This window comes from Rhinoderma darwinii, chromosome 2 (genome assembly GCF_050947455.1).
Source record: "Rhinoderma darwinii isolate aRhiDar2 chromosome 2, aRhiDar2.hap1, whole genome shotgun sequence".
Taxonomy (NCBI): Eukaryota; Metazoa; Chordata; class Amphibia; order Anura; family Rhinodermatidae; genus Rhinoderma; species Rhinoderma darwinii.
The window spans coordinates 72,257,874-72,279,333 of record NC_134688.1 but is presented as its reverse complement, the minus strand read 5'-3'; the positions used below and the strand labels follow the sequence as shown (position 1 = coordinate 72,279,333).

General features: G+C 41.3%; 1 protein-coding gene across 1 annotated transcript in view; it reads right to left on the bottom strand.

Moving 5' to 3' along the window:
* The window catches only part of FREM2 (FRAS1 related extracellular matrix 2), a 347,973-nt gene that overhangs the window by 69,775 nt on the left and 256,738 nt on the right, over positions 1-21,460 (bottom strand). Inside the window, exons 8-10 of the mRNA XM_075851054.1 lie at positions 17,429-17,659; positions 10,439-10,564; positions 4,927-5,178 (exon numbers count right to left, since the gene is read on the bottom strand). Coding sequence (XP_075707169.1) covers positions 4,927-5,178; positions 10,439-10,564; positions 17,429-17,659 — 609 coding nt within the window. The remainder of the gene's footprint in view (positions 1-4,926; positions 5,179-10,438; positions 10,565-17,428; positions 17,660-21,460) is intronic.

The window sequence follows — 21,460 nt, the reverse complement described above, 5'->3', positions numbered from 1 at the left end:
CTGTAATCTGTTACTCTAATAAACATTCTAAAATTAAAAGAGAAAAAAAATTGTAGCGCTATGTAGACAGTCCTATTATTCATTGCTATTGAGGCAGCAGAATATGTCTATTGTGCTCTGGGGGATTTGGCAACCGCTCACACAGAATGGTGAAGCCGTACATGAGATGAGCGGGGCAGGAGAAACGCAGGAGCGCTGTGCGTGATCAAACAGTAAACTGTGAAGGATTAACCCAGCTTATTCATTCTAAAATATCCCAGACTTGTAGCCAACTGAATGACATTTGTTTTACTTGACACTACAACTCATGTAACAAATGTTAATTCAGAGCTGACCGAAAACTGTCTTTGGGTTTCCCAGTTTAGAAGAGTTTGCCAACAGTTCTGTGTACAGTTCATTTTCTTTGGCTCGGTTCCACCTATTGAAAGCGGCTGTGACAGCTCGACTAAAAATGTTAATGGACTTGCTTCACTATCTTGCTTCCGCTCCCTCGTCTTCATTTTTTACTCCTAATCTCACGAGAAATCCTTTATGCCGATTTTATAGGGTCAGACTCTTTCATGGCACAGAACCCATTGAAGGTTAAAAGGCCATCAGACCATTGTTTTGTTATTTGGTATTAATTTTTTTTATTTTTATACTCTTTGTAGAATTTAGTATATTGTAACAGTAGCCCTTATATTAGGTGAGTGAGATCTGTTCAGTTTTAGAAAGGTTCCTGCTAGTCGAGTCATATTTTATTTCTACCACAAGTAAAACCGGGGGGGGGGGGGGGGGGGGGGGGGTTGCGAGCAGGGTCTGGAGCCTAGGGAGAGATAAAAGAAGCAAGAGAGGATACAATGTCACATTAGAAATGGATTCCTATCACCTGCTCTTGTACATGGATGACTACACAGTGCACTCTTCCAGAACATGCTTTGACATATGCCATATTTCAGCCATACTTTGCTCAGGGGCAAACACAAGATTTTTAATGAGGGGTTTCCAAGCATGTTGATGCTTACGATAAAGATGGTAAAATGCCCCCCTCCCCCCTCATTATAGGGACTGTTCAGGAGTTTATGGATGATTGGTAACACTGGTTAACGTCTGATGGTTGCAGATGGTGCAGGGTTTAATGGGGGTGGTTTAGGGCAGGAAAGTGTACTTATCATTTTATTCTATGTAATTTTGTCCAAAATTCTTTATAATGATCAGAGCTTTCAGAGTTTTTTTGAGAGGGAGCTCCAAATCCCCTGCTTACCTTCACACAGCCATAGAGTTACAGTAAATGATCAATTTTGCTTGTCTGCAGCCACCACTAGGGGGAGCTCACTGCATATGCAATTATACAGCTCCTATTTAACAACTATATAACAGTATGCAGTGAGCTCCCCCTAATGGTGGCAGAAAGAGTTTTATTATTGACCGTAGCTCCTCATGAATAGCCCATAGTGTGCTTCTGCTGCTTTACCCTAGCATAGTAAGGAAAAGTGGAGGGGGCACATGCAGTGGTGTAACGAGAGGCCTATGGACTCCTGAGAAAACTTTTTACCTGGTTATCACTTTATTTCACATATTTTTTTTATCAAAACTAACAAGCAGATTATTTGTGCATCTATATAAATGAAATAGTATGTGACCAATGGAAACATGTACCATATATATATTATATATATATATATATAAATATTTTAAATACTTCCTTTATAATTCAAGTGTTCTTGATAGGTGCACTATAAAAAGGATCTGTCAGCCCTATCGACATGTCTATTTTCGTAAATACATGTATTCCACAAGAAACAATAATTCTGGAGCATCCTTTCTTAGAACTCTGCACTGTGCAGTTCCTCTGTTATTCCTCCTGGACAAGGATTGAACATTGTCAGAGTGTGGAGGGACACGTTCCTATGACAAAGGGAATCGTAACCTACAGTTGCCAATTTATTCATACATTTCCAAGAGCAATAACAGAGGAACAGCACAGGCCAGAGCTCTAAGAAAAGATGCTACGGAATTATTTCATGGGGAATACAAGTCTGACTGATCCTCTTTACAATGGGACATCTAAATGATGAACAACAGACTAAAAATCTTAGTGTCCTTTATATAGCACCATGAATGATGGTGCTGTAAGTAGCTTCAGTTGCTTTGGCCGGTGGCAATGTTCTTGGCAATGCTGACAGACAAGGTTCTCCTACTTGTGTACTGCTTTGCTGTCCAATTCAGCTAAACCAGTGATCTGCAACCTGCAGCTCTCCAGTTATTGTGAACCTACAACTCCCAACATGCCCTGGCGGCCTTCAGCTGACCATTTATGCTGCGATTTGTAGTTTTACAACAGCTGGTGGACCCCAGTTTAAAAACCCGCAAGCTAAATGATGGAAACAGCCAACAGCTCTGTACAGTGGCTGCTCTTAGTTCAACTTTTTTAGTGGAGTCATGTTGATGCCCCTATTCAAATTCCACCTGACATGTCAAATACATATCTGGCAACCATTTTAACGTATCACAAGGTATGTTCGCTTTACTGATTGCACATACAATATATGATACAACATGCCATAAAATCAGATTTGTGGGGATCCAACATTTGTGATCTAGAGAATGAAGGGGCCAATGTCCCAACAGTCCCATTTAAGAGAAAATCCCTGCAGCCCACACGAGGTCACTGTGCAGGGAAACACTGCGATAGAGCAAAATCGTTTACCTGCGGCCCCTGGAAAATAAAAAGGTTATGGCTCTTGGAATGCATCGGCATAAAAACAATTTTTTTTCCATAAAATGTGCTATTATTGTGCATAACATTAAAAAAAAACTATACGGATTTGGTTTTGCCGTAATCGTACGACCCATAGAATAAAAGTAATCTGTTTTTTTATTTTGCATGGTAAATGGTGTAAATTTAAACTGCAAAAAACTATTGGAATTGCTGTTTTTTTCCAATCTCCCTGAAAAAATGTATAATAGTTCATCAATATGTTTTATGTACTCCACAACGGTGCCATTGAAAACTACAGCACATCCCACAAAAAACAATCCCTCATAGATCAACGTTAAATGAAAAATAAAAAAGCTATGGCTCTTGGAATGCGACGATGCAAAAATGAAAGGATTCCTACCGCAAAAATACACTTCGTCTTTAAGGGGTTAAAGGGGTTCCCATGGTCATTAAATAAGAAGTCTTCTTTTTTACAGCAACAGCGCCCCTTTTGTCTATGAACTGTGTCTGGTATTGCAGGTCGACCCCATTTAACTCTAGTCATATATGCAAATTTTCCGAATAGGCATTATAGTAGTTGGTGCATGGTAAGTTAAAGGGCCACTGTACTGGCAAATCTATAACGTCATAATATATTATATTACCTCTCTGCAATCAATACATTTACCTCTCTGCCCCCGTTGCTAAAATAGTATTACACCATTAAACAAATCAGGTATGGACCGTTGTAATGTAAAATCCGTATAGCATTCTCCTTACCTGTGTATACGGATTCTCAGCGTGCGAGCGCCCATGGACCCGTCAAAGTACTCTCTGCTTATACAGACAGTACTTCGACAATTTTCGGCTGTTATCTTTAGCGGCAGAGGCTCTAAGCAGTCTAAGCTACGTGCAGTGTAGTGCACGTGCCAAATGTCGGTCGCAATGGATTGTGGGCACTGAGGGCACTGGCAGACGCTGCAGTGTGATCCCCACACCGCCTGTGCCAGGCAGCAGCACTAATTTTAAATGGTACAAACTGCGCATGGATATAGGGAAAGGGACTGAAAACCGTTGACTGAAAGTACAAGAACTGGTCTGTAGTCATTGCGCCATTTAACACATTTGTGCACGATGGGAATAAAATCTAAAAGATAAGAAGATGTTTGGGAAAACCTGTTTGGTTTTATTTTCTTCGGCATTTGAACGTTTCCCATGCCGTGAATATACCAGTGATGGACAGCTCTATGTTCTCCAGGTCATCACTCATCACCACGCTTACAAGGACACTGCTTACAGCTCACAAGTTTGTCTATAATAATAATGACTATTCATTGATAATAGGGAAATGCACATTATTATATACACTACAAATGATTGTTCTGTCTTTAGTGTCCACTCCCCAGTTCTGCTCTATCGAGCCGTACAATTTATTTTGTCATTGAGTAATGATCCTGCACGGACAAAGCTTTCAAGTGCCAACTCCTCCATAGAAAACACTCATCTTTTGGTTCCAGCAATGTGCTGACTTATAGGACAGCCTTGGTGGGAGTTCGGTTGAAGTAAAGTAATGAAAAAATAACTTCGGTATTCCTGAACGTGGGTTAGTCCTCACGTCATCAGAGTTTGTAGAATTTACAGATGGATTCATGAAGAAAGGGGCCTATGGATAAACGCTGTAACTAAATCGAACACCTACTTAGCGAATAAAGATGTATATGTAGAGTTTACATTAATGTCTAATGACTATTTCATATTGAAAAGGAGTCAAGCAAGTAAAGAACATTGAAGATAAGTAAATGGATTGGACTGTGATTTCTTATTATGACACGGGAGTCATCAATGCAATGTATACTGCAACGAGTGGTGCTTTAAAGGGGTTGTCCAGTCCACAAAAATGGATGGCCTATCCTCAGTATACGCCATCAATAGATGATCGGCGGGGGTCCTGGCATTCGAATCCAGACCGATGAAATATTGATGGCCTATCCTGAGGATAAGCCATCAATTTTTAGGGACTGAACAACCCCTTTAATAGAGTGTTCAGATGTCTAATCCTATATGCTATAACAAGTAAGGGTATGGGACTTGCTGTATAAGGGGTAGGATTAAGGTTGGTTTATAAGATTATTGGGAATGAGAGATATCCCAGGACACATGGTGGTTCACTACACACATCTGACAAGTACTACCACAGCAGCATGAACTTAGTATTTAACCCTTTAATAGGGTGTAAAAGCTCTTACCGTCACCCTTGTCAGGTAAAATCACAACCTTAGTAGACGGGAACTCAGATCCAAGTCTTCCTCCCATAGGCATGCTCAACGTCACATTGAAAGACTCTGCTTCCTCATACAAGGAATCGTCTATTATAACCACACGACACATCTTCTCCGTTTCTCCTTTATCAAATCTCAAAACGCCGGTATGTTCCTCGGGCCTGGATATGTAATCCGAGTAAGATAAAACGGAGGTCGGAACGGTTCCAGTAGCTGTGCCTGTAAAACAGATCATTGGAAGGTATTTTACACTTTGTCAAACTGCGAAGTGTCTGGGAGGCAATTTTAATAACGGATTTACCTAACCCAATTTACATAGCTGAAGGCTGTAGACAAAAAGTCCTGGCCCAGCAATAAGATCACACCCAAAACTAAAGCTTCAATGGAAACACAGAGATCCATAGAGATTGGGGGGCTCGGACAGTTGTCATTTACATTAAGGTCAGTCTAGAAGCTACTACCTTAAATCCTGAGTTGCTGACATGTTTAGGGTGAATTTCAGCCAATCCTACAGCATACACATTATTTATAAATCAATATGTAATGTAGACTGAACACTTTACATATAAGTATGCAATGTAGGATATCTGAATTACGTATGAAAATATGATGTAGTCTTCAAAAGTTCATAAGAACCAGTCACATTGCTCCGCTAAGTGCCCCCTCTGTGCCCCATAAAGTCAGTCACAGTGTCTCATCAGACCAAGCTAAAGTTCCCCCATAAGAGCCAGTCACATTAGCTATAACACAATGCCAGTGCCCCCACAAAGGCCAGTGTAATTTCCCATAAGAGCCAGATACATTTCCTATAACATAAAGTAAGTATCCTTTGCAAAAGCAGTACAATTTTTCCGTAACAGCCAGCTACACTGCCCCCATAAGAAAGGGCTCCATATGGCGACTAAAATGGTTGCTAAAGCGACCAAAAAAGATAATTTGGCTCCTACATTTTTAGCCTTAGGAGCCAAAAGCGCCGAAATGCTCTTTTTTAGAGCCTGGAACCAGTACAGAGAAGGCCAGTGCCCAATAAAAAACAGCCAGTACACAATAAGAGCTAACTACAGAGCCCCTCCGTAGTAAACTTAATACAAATACCAAATTAAACAGCAAACCAGTCCAACCACTCAGGCTTATACATCTATATTATTTCATTCCCTTGTACTTTCTCTGTCTGGCAGATTTCCAAGCATGTTGGAGAAGAAAGTTTAAAAAAAATCAGGGATGGAAACGTGACACACATACCAGTGTATACGATATTCCTGACCATTTACAGCGTACCCATTCATCCTAAATATAAACTGTCCACTACATGTATAAAATGTCTCTGTGCAGTACGTGGATGGTAAATAAAAAAGATCATATCTGATTCACAATATAGTAAAAACATTCAATACGATAATTTTCTGGAAATTACAGAGTAACAAGTCCTGTATCTATACATGGACAGTTGTGTCCCTACCCCATATAGATATATCTCTGCAAGCATTGACCTGCAATTCTCAGGGGAGCCCCGGTTTCCAGGGGATAAAAGTGTTGTGGCCTACCTTTATGGACATAACGTGTCAAAAAATGTAATAAAAGGCAGAGTGTGTTTCATAAAGATTAGAGAGTAGAATTGAAAAAGATAGTATGGATGTTTTGCCTCCCCTCCTTTCTGTTAACTTCAGATCCAGTCAATCTTTAGCTGGGAGGCAGCCTGCTGCAGCATAGACCTCCCAACCACTGCTCCGTCTACAAGAAACTAGGCAAGCTAAGCTCAGCCACAGAAAACATACAGAGAAGAGACCGGTTTCTTTATTACTTCTTCACTCTTTTTTCCATGAGCTTTTTTTTTTCTTTTAGAAAGAAATAAAATAAAAAAAGTGAAAATAGGCAGTTCAGAAAATTATTTATTATATTATCATCTCATTTGAAGTTCAGGTTTGACACCGTATGACACAGTTTTTAATTATTTCCACTAGTCCTTAAAAAGGCTTTGTCACTAGTTTAGTAATGCCCTATCTCTTAGCTAATCTAATAGACGCTGTCACACTGATAATACTAGTGAAAAGTGTGTCCCAAAACATTATTTTAAAAGTTATGAGCTTTTTTCTAAATATGTAAATGAGGCTATACTAGACAAGTGGGAGGTAACAGCAGCGATTCTCCTGAGGTGGAGCCTCTGACCCTGTCCTATCCGCATGAAGCTGCTTCACACAGTGTGAGAGACTGAGGCTGGGGGGAAAGGGGGATCACTTCAAACAGCCATATCTCCGGTTGTGGACCACCTAGAACAGCGGTTCTGGTGGCATATGAAAGAGGAGATTCTAATCTTTCATATGGCAGTTCTAGCTGTGAAACAACCGGAGATATCACCAGTTGAAAACACAGTCAGGAATGGATACTGTATACTATATGATCAGGCTGTGTTGCTGGGCAGGGAAAGGGGAGAAGCTGCAGACTGATTGGACAGCATCATACATAAAACATTACACCACCCAGAGTATAGCCAAATTAGCTTATTTAGAAAAATGCTTATAACTTTGCAAATAATAAACATTTAAAAATAAAATAAAAATCACACTGTAGTTTATCAGCATTATAGCGCCTGTAAGCTTAGTTAGGAAATAGGGAATTAATAAACTAGTGACAGATCCTCTTTAAAGGAACTGCTAAGTACCCTCTCAGCATACCACAAAAGGCTATGCTTTACAGCAGAGTAAACAGACTGTGTAACTGAAGAAGATCAGCTCTCTCAGATAACCTGACTACACTCTGCTCTGTGTGCTCTGCCTGCCATCTTGCCTTTGCTATTGTTTTTGATGTACAGAGAATTTGCAATTGCCCTCTCAATTCGAAAGGGCCTTTTACACCGGCCGACAATAGGCCGGTGCAGCGAGCGCCGATCAACGAGACATCGTTGATCGTCGCTCGTTTGCTCCGGTCACACAGAGCTATGGATGGGGACGAGCGGTCGTAACTCTGATCGCTCGTCCCCATCCATTATTATCATGTCGGCAGCACGTCTCCCTGTTTACACAGGGAGATGAGCTGCCGATGATGACAATCTTTTAGTTTTTTTAAACGATACGACCAGCAGATGATCGCGCGTTTGCTTGTTCATCTGCTGATCATTCCCCTGTTTACACAGGGCAAATATCGGCAACGAGCGTTATATGAACGCTTGTCTGCCCGATAATTGGCCAGTGTAAAAGGGCCTTAACATTCAGTCTAGATAGAGGGAGCCACACAGGGTGTACACCACCAATAAATATGCAATAAGTAATGGGAAAGGAAAAGAAAGAGCGGTGTGTGGTTCTATTATCAAAATAATAAAATAATAAACTTTATTGAAGTCAAATATAGAAAAAAGCTAAAATGTCTAATGTAGGGATAGTGAATCTCAGTGCAGAAGACCCCTGATTCTGCACTTATTTGGGACAACAATTAGCCCTTGTGAACAATTAGTATCCAATTGTGTTGACAGTTATTTTATTTTTGTCATTATAACTTGCTTAACACTTTTCCTGCAAGTTGTATAATTTTATATCTATGATGGCAAAAAGAGTGATGATTGCTGCACTCCTGCCTGCCGCCTCCACCACTAGTGGTAGAAGCGGAGAAGGCGGAGGGCAGCTGTAATGACCGGGAAGGGAGACAGACAGGTGAGCCCTAATCTACCCGCCACTCAGTCCCTGCCTACTTGCAACGACCCGCCCTAGGCGACGGGGTACAACTGGGCGACGGTCCCTACACTCAGTAAGTGCACGACAGACAAACAGACAAGGGTACACAAAGATAAGGGAAATGGGGCAGTTGCCCACGGCAACACCGTGAGCAACAAGAGTGGTGAACGAGCCGAGTCAAACCAGGAGTGTACTAGGTACCAAACGCAGAGCAGGAGAGTAGTCAGTAAGCCAGGGTCAATATGAAGCAGGGAAAAATAGTTAAAGCAGCAGCAGCAGAGCCAGTAAATAGGAGAATCACAGGCAAAGGAGGAGCAGGAAATGCAGGTATAAATAGACAGAGGGCGGGAGCTAGCTCCGTCTGGCCAGGCTGTTATAGGCTCTCCCACTCCTAAGCCTGCCAGCCTGAGTGGTAGAAGATGGAGTCACTCTCTCAGACTTAGGAGCAGGTGCAGACAAATTACCCACGGGCGTCGACACAGAAGCTGTGTCTGGCAGATCCTTTACAGCAGCTAAGCCGTGTGATCTGCTCTGGTCTGTGAATCGAGGGGTGAGTGCTGTGCTCCTGCTTGACGCTTCCACCACTAGACTATAGAGCAGAGGAAGCGGAGGAGAGCAAGGCAGCTGAGCCACAGAACCGCTCACAGTAGCCAGTTGCTCTCGGAAGTGAGGTCCACTATAATGTTGTTCCTTACTCACACCACTTGGCAAAGGGGCGGGGGTAGCGAGGGAACGCAAGAACAGCTAACTAATGGCTTAAATACTGTAGCAATTGTATCTTTGTGCTATAGGATATATGACCTATTCGACAAAAAAAACTAAGCACCCAACGCGCGTTTTGCCAGCATTTTCGGCTCCTTCTAGGGGTCTTGTTTGTGTACAGGCTGCTTAACGGCTCTAGTATAACAATAGATGTGTCATTCTGTCATTGACTAGTGATAAAATTCTGGTTGAATGTATGTGTAAAATAAGATTTTTTTTTTTTTTTTTTTACCAGTCAGCAGTATAGGCTGTTCTGTAGTATCTAGATAAATGTAAAAACTGCAATATGTAATTTGTTTTTCCTTTACATATCTATGCACAATAATAATAAAAAAACATGTTTTTCATAAAAAATTTCTGATTACTATATCGTTAAATAAATGTAGTTAAAGCATACCTAATCTTTTCAGGTGACCTTTTAAAATAAGCTGTAATTTGTGTATACATGATGAATAACACTATTTATAGTCATTATATGACTTGTATTCTGCATTATTTTGCAGTTTTTCCCTCTGCAGGCTCTATTTCCAATCCCCACTTTTAGTGGGTGGAGCCTAACTGCTATCAAGTCTCCCATACATTGCACACATAGAGAAGAGAACATCCTGCTCCCCAATCTTTGTAGTACACCCTCATAAACAGCAGCAACATGGAGGACACCAAATAGCAGTAATGAGCAGTGTAACTGTGAATCCAGCACAGGGGTGGGATAGAACACTTATTAAATAATACAGCAGACTCTCTGTGTGTCTCTCTACCTCTCACTTTATTCCTGTTCCTATCACCCCTCCTCTCTCTATAGACTTCTATGGGCAGCTATAACCCGATCGCTCAGTGAGCTGTCTCGTCTTGAGGAGACAGATTTAGAAGTAAATTCAGAGTAAGTGAATAATTAGTGGAGGTGGGGGAGCCCGATAAGTGGAGAAAGAGACATTTTTCTCTAAAAGGATATATTTCAAAGTTTCTTATATTCACTTGTACTATTGATTTATTCAAGGTTTATTGAAAAGTTAGAGAATATTTTAAATGACAATACATAGGAGTGCGCTTACCTTGCTGTGTGAAACATATAACCATCAACTCCTGATTCACATCTCCACTTCTCCGGACTGGTATGAACAGCTCCCCAATGTCTTCTTCAATTTTATATATTGGCTCAGGTATAAATACTGTTGATTCTATGAATAAAAAGAATTAGAAGACATTTATTTTATGTGACAAATGTTAACCCTGGACATATGATAGTGGTTGGGTGGCCCCATACCTAACAGATAGTCTAAAAAGCCTGCCAAAATTGATGGATTTCACAAACTTTTACAATTAAAAATGATTAAACATTAAAGGGGTTATCTGGGATAAGAAAAACATGACTGCTTTCTATCAAAAACAGCGCCACACCTGTCCACAGGTTCTGTGTGGTATTGCAGCTGAGCCCCATTCACTTCAATCAAGCTCGGCTTCAGTACCAGACAACTCGTGGACAGGTGTGGCGCTGTTTTTGGAAGTAGGCAGCCATGTTTTTCTAATCCTGGACAACCCCTTTAACTTCCTTTATCTTGGCCTGCTTCACTGAGGAAGATGGCTTTTGACTGATCATATTTATAAATTGCTGGGATATTGCAGGAAAAATAAAGCAATACATGATGGTCACTGAAATCGATAGGCTGTCCTGGTAATGCACAAATGAGCCTGGTCATCAAAAGTGAATGCCGCTCTCTCCTCTGGCTAATATATGGGGCTCTGAGTAGGGGATCTCTGCACTTGTATGGTCTAAATAAGAAGATAAAGAATGAGTGGTTGTCAGAAATCTCTGGTGTCAAATCTTTGAGGAAAACAGCAAAATCTGCCAGGAAAGACCCAAACTAACTGATCTTCATTTTTTTTCCCAAGGTGTCTGTTAGCTCACACAGATCCCAACGAAAATGTCAAGAACTGTCAACAACAATCTACTTCCAGCTTCCCCTATATTTTGTTGATAGCGCCAAGACAGTAGCCATGGACAATCTGAATCCCCCTCTGTTGCTCCCCCTTTTACATTAATAGCTCTCCTATGTAATGATAGCAGTTTGGGTAATATGATAATTACTCATAATGCAATTCCCAATAAACAGGCATAGATTCACAAACACTTCAATGTCTCTTACATACACGGGAACGGCATACCGAGGATTATATATGACATACAACAGACGTCATCAGGTGCTTGTCCAATTCAGATAGAAGTCAGTGTGAAATGTGGTTGAAACGAAATAGTTTATTTCAGTAAAAAAAAAAAAAAATTCCGAAGGGCCTAAAATACATGTTCTTATATTGGAAATCCTGATTGATACTTTTCCAAATATGTAGAAAAGCTTTGACTGAAGGGACAGAAGTGAAGCTATTTGGATGTTTATTCAATACTAGTCCTATTAGGCTCAATGGGATTATCCAATGTTTTGTAATGTCTGTCATACTATTTCCTTGCAGACTCTCCCGCAGACCCTTCCTCCCATTATACAGTCTTAAGGACCATATACACGGGCCAGCGATCAGGCGAACACTCGTTCTTCATCTGATTTCACCTTTTATACTGTCCTGAAAATCATGTTGTCGGCAGCACATTCCCCATGTAGACAGCGTATGTGCTGCCGACATTATGTAAACTCTATGGAGACCGAACAATTGTATTAACGATCGTTTGTCCCCATACAGTTTACATCGGCCCATGTGAGGGACCTTTAAACGATCATTATGGGCACATATCTGCCCGTGAAAACCCAGCTTAAAAGGGTTTTCCCATGAAGGACATTTATGACATATCCACAGGATATGTCATAAATGTCAGATAGATGCGGGTTCCACCTCTGGGACCCGCACCTATCTGTAGAACGGGGCACCCTAGTCCCCGTTCTAGCTTTTTGTGCTCACGCTGCCTCCCAGCCACTTACTGATTAAATTGTGGGGACATGGTCGGAGTTACGGAAAAAGCGCAACTCGCTGAGCTACATTGTTTCCGTAACTCCTGACCATGTAATCAGTAAGTGGCCGGGAGGCAGCGTGAGCACAAAAAGCTAGAACGGGGTTTAGGGGGCCCCCTTCTAGAGACATACTGTCGATAGGTCATAAATATCCTTCATGGGAAAACCCCTTTAAACATTTAAAATGCAAAGGTGACATTTCCCATTCACCCTCACAGGGATCCAGGAAGCTGAGATATGGGGGTTTGTTTGGTGCCGTGATGACCGGTGCCTGTACCTGCATGTGACATGGAGACAGGCGGCCATTAATGATTTCCTCTTCTTGACAAATAATATACTGGCTCTACTGGGTCAACTGAATCTGTATTTGTCCCCTTGACTCTTCAGAGCTGCTATTTTGCTGGTTAGGGAAAGAAAATCCCTGAGAGAAAGCCGTTCTCCAATGTAAGAGCCCACCAAACAATCCCCCGTATACCTGAGAAAGCTTCAGAATAACTGCGAAAAACTGCAGTCACATCTGGATTTGTTAGCCTTTGAGTTGAGATGGGCTTTAGAAACAAAACATGAGCTACAAAGGGTCCTATAATAAGTGGCTGAGTTCAGGTTTTATTTTCTAAACTGAGAAATGGAGTTCTGATCTGGACATGTGGAACAAGGCCAAAGAATTGTAGGAGGGGGAACAGATGGGATTAGAGGTCCTGGTGAACAAGAGATAGGTCTGCCTGTCCCTGGACGGGCTGTAGTGACCACAACTGGTGCCTATTTTGGGATTTGCTGTAGGACACCTCTTTTTATGTATTGTCATTGACACAATTGCACAGTGAGTAGAAAGTTCAAAGTCAACCATTACAGATTATTATTTTGAAATAATTTAAAATCGATGAAAAACAATTAAATAACATTTTACATTATTATACATGGAATTACACTTTAAGGATAGAATTCTTAAAGGGGAAGGTTCCAGCAAATAAATGTACGGCTTATTAGCCGACAGAGCTCTGATTCACATATTGTAACTGAAATCAGTCCTGTACCTGTAAGTCCGTCACATGAATAGGACCAGGGGTGTAGTTAAGTGGGGCTATCGTGGCTAGGTGCCAGGGGGTGGGGTATCAACAAGTCACTTTGTCTTGGCTAGGGTATTTCGATACAGGGCTTGGTAAGGCTACTGAGCCTTTGTCCCTGATGGTGGAAAACTTAGATACAACCAGGAGAGATTTGTATCCACTAGAAGTAAACAATGAAGGTTCCTATTGAATGACAGCAAGCACAGATCTTGAAAATAACTTTTCATTAACCTTTATTTGCTAAAACCGGAATATCACTTTAAATATTCCATCTCTAAAGGGGTTTTCAAGATTAGAAAAACATGGTTGCTTTTTTCCAGAAATAGCGCCACACCTGTCCATGAATTGTGTCTGGTATTACAGTTTAGCAACTTTGAAGTGAATGGAGCGGAGTTGCAATACCACACACAACCTGTGAACCTGGTGTGACACTTTTTTGGATGAATGCAGCCATGTTTCTCTAATCCTGGAGTCCACCTTAAAGTGCAATTCCATGTTTAACTAAATTTTACAGTTTAAATCTGCAAATCTTTACATTTGAGTAACCTTGCAAATACTGATTAGTAATCTTGCCTATGATCATCTGGTTCATCTAAAAGGCCTGCCTTCATTTTTTTCAAATATCTGACTCCCATATTAGACAGCACCTTGTAATTAAAGGGCAAATAATATTTATTATCATTTCAGTTTGCAGAGAGGATTATAGAATTCCCATCTATCTCTCTAATGTAAGTTCTGGGAGAAATACCACATGTAATTCTAGACACATTTCTAGCAAAGGCAAAAAAACGCCAATAAAAATAAACCTTGAAATGAATTTTCTGACTTTTCATTAGATATTGTAAATATTCTTTCAGTATGGCTTTTACCACTGTCAAATATTAATTTGTCAAAGACCATTTCCTATATAAACTTCTGGTTTGTTTTGGCAGCCACCGTCGTGTAGACATTACTATAGAGGTGTAGCGCAGCACGCCAGGTCCTTTCCAAAAATTAAAAATTCCAGTAAAGGATTGAGCATAGACAAGAAGTCCCGTGTACATGAAGCAATAGCCGATAAGCGATTGTCAAGTGCCGATATTGTGGGGGCAACCAGCAGCTTAAATGGAACATTTTCACAATATATTTGATAAGGTTATGGCGCTCCATTTCTGTATACAGCTCCTACTGACCTAAATAGAAGGAGTTATAGAGACCTTTACATAGATCAGACCCCAAGTTGTAGCAGGGGGTGGCAAACTTCTTACAACCATCTGTGTGCGAGAATGGAGGAATACTGCTCTGTACTAAAGAAGCATCACCTCATCAAATACACTAGAAAAACACTCCACATCATTCATACTGCTGGCTAGGCTCCGTTCACATCTGCGTAGGAGGCTAAACCCGGTGCCTTCTTGCAGGTTCCAGCAGATTTGCATGCAATGCTATTCTCCCCTTCAAAACCACGGACACCGCGACAGAAACGGACACACCCTATTAAAAGTCAATGGGGTGCGGTGTGCGCCGGTGGTATCCATGGTATGGCGGATCGGCACTGCGTCCTTATTTCCATTATAAACGGAAACCAGAACACAGATGTGAACAGAGCCTAGAAAAACAATGTAACAGTAAGGACACTTTAAAATGACAGTAGTTATAGGTAGAGTTTGGCGAATACAACCTTATATGTCACACAGCGGAGACATTTTTATCTTTATAAATTGGAATTTTTTATACGTGACCCCTATTCATTTTTTTATGAAATGTAAGCTGTAATATGAGACGTAGCTGATTTCACATGTATTACGGCTAGAACGTTGTAAACTTCATGAGTGACTGAAATATAATCAGGGTCACGCTAACGCTGACAGACAGCTTGTACTAAGAAAACATATTTGTCAGCTTAGGGTTACATAATAAAAATACTTTCCAGAAAGTTGTTTCTAAAACAGAGTTCTCACTTTTCACATTTACAGCCAGTTTACTGCAGAATTTATGAGTCGTGCTGCAAATTGGGCGTTAATACAACCTAAAAAAATACAACTAAAAACATACAAAATATATATTTTTTTTTAACGCACCTAAAAAAAATGAAACAATTTTACAAAGAGTCTTGATTAAAAATCTCCTGGCATTTTGTGTCTACAGCTCCTATGCAGACCTACAAGTCTCCATGGTAACAGACTACAAAAAAACCCTGTAAAGTATGATCCTGCCGCCAATCTCCCTTCTATCTGTCCCCTCTTTCTTTCTAATATATCAAAAGAATGTACTGTAAATATCCTTTAAAACAATAGTCCCACTGTAACGGAGCCGGACTGCTAAAATTGTGTGTCAATCATCCCTACTACAGCCAAAATACTAGAGACCACCTGTTAGGATGAGAGGTCAAATTTCCAGCTAACACTTACTGAAGAATGACTTTAATTACAGTGTTAATGGTTTTTACTATCTTTTACTCAAAAAATATTTGACTCATTATATGCATCCAAACAAAGATGAGCAGCGGTCAACACATGGGAAAACACAACAGCACCTACAACCCCCAACCTTATCATGGTAAAGAGGAAAATAAACTGAACTTTGGTGTACTTCAGCCAGGGCTGATTTGTATGGGACTATCAATGTGGTTGAATGAGATTAAATATTTGCTTTTCTCCAGAAACAGTGCCACTCTTGTCCATGGCCTGTTTCTGGTATTGCAGCTCAATCTTATTCAAGTGAATAGGGTTGAGCTGCAATACCAGATACAACCATTGAATGGCGCTGTGAAAAAGCAGACCCTTCTTTCCAATCTCATACAACCTTTTTAACATCTGTAAATGTTTTTGTATTAATTTGATGGCATGTATTAGGGGACTGCCACAAGCGTGGTGGATATCATAACTCTATGATCTCATAGAACACCAGCACAGGTCAATAATAAGGGACCCCTAATAAAATGGAAAAAGATCCATCCAGCGGTATCGCCTACAAGTACATGTCATACCGATACGGGACTGAGGCATTTAACGTTCACCTTTCGAGTAAGGTTCATGAATAAAGAACAGATGTTGAGTGGGCCCCCTGCCAGTGCATGCCTTCTTTATCACTTATCTCTCCTAAGTTGCATTTAGCAATCATTTTATCACTTCTTCACTCCTAAATGAATCACCTTACATAAACCAGTTCTCCGGCATCATCTTAAACATGACATTCTTCTTTTAGCACTACTTTCTGGGGAGGGAAGTTTCCATAGGTGTTTTAGTTCCCACAGTTATATTTCAATCAAACTAAGCAATTCAATTACACCTCCCGAAAAAAAGGAATGTGAATGCCATCATGGAGCGCTGCTGGGGAGGTAAATGATCAAGACACAACTACTTGAGGCCATCATGCCTCTTCTGAGAACATGTACTTCTGGGGACATCTGATGTCTACATGCCCTACTATTTCAGAGATACTAACCCATGTATGGCCAATTTTAACTAAAGTTCCATGCTTTAGTACAGCTGGCATTGTCCTTAGCTTTTATTTATAGGAATTACCAATATATAAGAGAGTGAGTGCCGGGATCTATAAGATCTTGCTTTAAGTGCTTTGATCCTCCCATGGCGTTAAAGGGGTTGCATGGTTTAGAAAACTCATGTTCAAATACACCGTCAGAGAGTTAATAGAGGGGGTTACAACATTCAGAGCTCTCGTCTATTAGTTGAGAACGGCTAAAAAAAAACCAGTCTTTTATTCTGGAGGACTTGGCATGTGTGTGCATTACAGAGGAACAACCTGTTGATTTCAATGGGAAATGTGTAATGCTTTATTCCCCCTGTGGTGGTGCTGTAAGGGATATGAACACATGATCGCAGGTTTCCCCACAGATTACAGCTGATGTCTGGGGATTAATACAGCTGTAGACCCTGTGATCATTTTATCGTTGGAGAACCATTTCAGTGAAAAAAAAAAATCCAAAGTGAGACATTCACCAATTTATAAATAACAAAATTTACATAAACATTTTTAAAATGCTAAAAAAACAAAACAGACGAAGTATTTATTGTACCATCTCCAGGGTCGACAATCTCCACTGTTGCCACTTCCGGATATTCCAGTGATGCCATGACAGGCTCAGACAAGACAATCTGGAAGGTTTCAGACTCTTCATATTCCCCATCAGTCAGGATCCGCACCCTCCATGTTGCCGTGGTCTGCCCAGGGTTAAACTGTACTTGATTTTGGGCCTTTCCTCTAAAGTCCTTGTCCTTTTCTGCTGTCCCATCTACAGTGCCAATACCTGCAGAAGAAGCCATATTGAGAAATGTCAGGAATGTGGATCTCAGTGTGAGAGAAGCTTAATGGACAATTACCCAGAATCATTCATCATCACATTTCATCAGGATGCAGAGCAAAGCGCTGACAACAAATTTATTCATTCATCTTAAGGACATTTCAGCCAAATAAAGGATAAATCCATATGTTCTACATAAAGCTACATCACTTTGTGAGGATTAGGCTTCGTTCACATGTGAGTTCAGGGTTCCCATTGTTCTGCTCTGTCATAGGAGAACAACACGAAAGTGCGTGACTCGTCGCATGACAGACTCCGACAGACGGAACTTATTTACTTTAACTGGGTTCCGTCGGGTTTCTGTCATGGTATCCGTTGTCAAGTGTGATCCTAGCCTAAAAATCCATGAACGCATTTCGCCAGAACTTTTCCAGTATGTGTTAATACACCGGCCATGTACCTTTACCAGCCATGTACCTTTGTCGGTTAGACATGATCAGCGCAGTTTAGGTGTATTTACACATTCCGGCAGTGTGCCGTGGTCTTTGGTTCTGCGTTTTTACAGGTGGAACATGTGTTTTTAACATTACAATGTCCGTGTGCTGCCGGTTATTTCAACGGACAGCACACGGACGAGGATTACGCTCGTCTGAATGAGCCCTTACTCAGAATTTCTTAATTTGGTGTATAAAAAGAGGTTTTCTTAACCGGACAACACTTTTAAAAGTGTATTTACACAAGCTGGTGGTTTACTGGATTTGTTACATAACTATGATGCTAGGAGCCCGGCTCCCTGCAGTGCGTTCGGTCCGGGACTTGCGGCCGAAATACGTTCCGTCCTTTACGGACGTAATGTGCTCGTGTGAACCCAGCCTAAGTCCTCTGATTAGGATCACGATCTCCAGAGTGAAGAGCAGTCACAAAGAGCATCTCTCACTCTGGAGAACTTGTCCTTTCCTGCATTACACAGACAGCTCATTGATATGAATAATATTCCCCTAGCGGTGGCGCTGCAGGGAAATTGAACAATTACTGCCAGGTTTCCCTACAGATTACTATCAGATTGCTGGAAGGGCACAATTAAGGCTGGTTTGCACAGGCAGAAATGTGCACATAATGAGCGCCGATCTCCTATAGGTACAGCTCCATCGGAGCTCATTTAAAGGCCCTTTATACAGGCCAATGTAAACTGTATCGGGACGACAGATCGGTAATACGATTGTTTGGTCCCCATACAGTTTACATAATGTCGTCTTAGACTGGGAGGTGTGCTGTCGACAAAGATGAATTTTAGGGCAGCTGATCACTGCCCTGTTTTATAGGAACTCCCCTTCGCCCGATCATTGGCCAGTGCAAATAAGCCTTAACGCCTCATGCACACGACCGAGTGTGCCATCTGAGGAAATATAGGACATGTTCTATCTTTCCTCAGTTTAGAGACTTGGACCATTTTTCACGGACCCGATTCACCCGTCAAAGTGAATGGGTCCGTGAAGATTATCGGGCACCACTCGGATGCCGTCAAAAACGGCCCGAGCGGCACAACGGTCGTGTGCAAGAAACCTTAGTCAAAAGACCTTTCTAACAAAAGGGGTTTCCAGGTTTTATATAAATAAAGCAGAATCCCTATATGAAAGAAATATTCTACAACTTTCTAATATTCTTTGTGTTCTAATTCCTCATCGTTATGATATTTGTTTGCTGTTAGTGAATGAGAACACTCTAATCTGAGAAGTGGATACAATCGTATTCAGAGGAAGTAAAAAGTTGCAATTGTATCCAGTTTAGGTAATGCTCTCTGGGTTTAACAGCCTGGACTTCAGACCGATACATTGTAACAAACAACCAGAAGGATTTGTGCAGCTGTTGTATTTAGCTCACAGAACATTACATAGACTGTATACAATTGTATCCACTTCTCAGGTGAGTGCAGGAATAGCTATGTGCTGTTCGGATGCTTCTGAATATATATTCACACGACAGTACTAAAAAATGGCCATTAAAAACAGATCTACTATCAGTTTTTCATGGCCATTTTGCATCAGTGTGTCTCCAAATTGTCATCCATTTCCAGTCCGTTTTTAATGGCTGTTTGTCATCCGGTTGGCATCCGTTTTTCATGGCCGTTAAAAAAACGGATGGATTTAATTTGTTGGTTTTATTGTTCAAATCCCCTGAAAACATCACAGTTCCCATGTAGACAGTGCTGCAATGACCCTGTGTAGATAGTGGCCACATAGTGCCACAGTGCCCACTGCAGATAGTGCCACATTGCCCACATATAAGGTGACATAGTGCCATAGTGCCCACATATAAAGTGCCAAAGCCCTCATAGTGCCATAGTGCCCAGGTAGATAGCACAAGTGTCCCCTGTAGTGTCACACCCCCATATAGTGCCACAGTGCTCATGTAGATAGCGCCACACCCCTGTAGATAGCACCAACCCCCCTGTAGATAGCACCACCCCAACTGTAGATAGCACCCCCCCACTGTAGGTAGCACCACCCCCTACTGTAGATAGCACCTCCATTGTAGAAAGCACCCCCCGTATATGACACCTCCCCCTGTAGATAGCATCCCCCATGTAGATAGCACCCCCACATGTAGACAGCACCCCCTGTAGATAGCGGCGCCCCCATAGATAGCACCACTAATGGCATCTCCCCCCTGTAGATAGCGCCACTGTAGCTCCCTGTAAGAGAGGAATCACTCTGGCTGGGGATTTCACTCCTAGAGGGTGCCCCTAATGTCTCTGTCCATATATGGACAGTGACACCAGGGGCTTCTCCAGTAGCGGAATCCCCTGGCCAGAGCGCTGGCTGGGGATTCCGCACCTACAAGGAGCTACAGCGGCGCTATCTGGGGGGGGGGGGGCTACGGCTAGGAACTCCAATCACAGCCGTTTAGTCACTTAGATGCCACGGTCAACAGTTAGACCAAGAGGGGAGCGGGACCTCTGTCATCCCATTTCCCACATGACGCAGTCATGGGGTGCCAATGGGTTGTCATGGCAGCGGGTGCCTAATGAATGTCCCAGGTCTGCAATGTTAGTTGATGAAGGCCTCCAGGTCTGCAATGCCAGAGGCAGAGCTTAATAGGAGACCGGTAAAAGCACAATACACTGCAATACATGGCAGCAGTTACACATGGCACATAAGTATTGCAATTTATTGCACCAGCGATCTAACGATCTCATGTTCAAGTCTCCTAGTGGAACTAACCAAAATATTAAAATAAGTTTAATAAAGTTTTTAAGAGTATACAAAAACATATTAAAATTTCAAAAACTTTTCTCATTTTTGACGTCAAATAATGTAGACAAAAAATAAACATAATTGGTATTGTCGCAAATGCTAGAATTGTCATTTTTTTTGGTTAACTCGCCTCCCTAAAAAATGGAATAAAAAGTGATCAAAAAGTCACACGCATCCCAAACTGGTATTAATAAATACAGCTCGCACTGCAAAAAAAACCTCACAGGTAGAAGATGGAGGAACAAAACAAAAGCAAAATGTTTTTATTTTGTAAATGTATTAAAAAAAACGAAAAAGAAAAATATAGGAAGGCAGGGGTTTAAAAACAAAAAATAGCCGGGTCGGGAGTTCTAGAACTGTAGGTAGAATGACTGAATTATCTAAACTTACTAAATTATCACAATCTACAAAAGAAATCATTCATGACAAACTCCGCTCTGACACATCTGTAAATATATATTTTTGTAATGATTTGGCAAACAAAATGCAATGGATACTAATAGATAAGGGCACAGCCTGCTCCGCTGCCACACAGAGTTATTTTTATAGAACT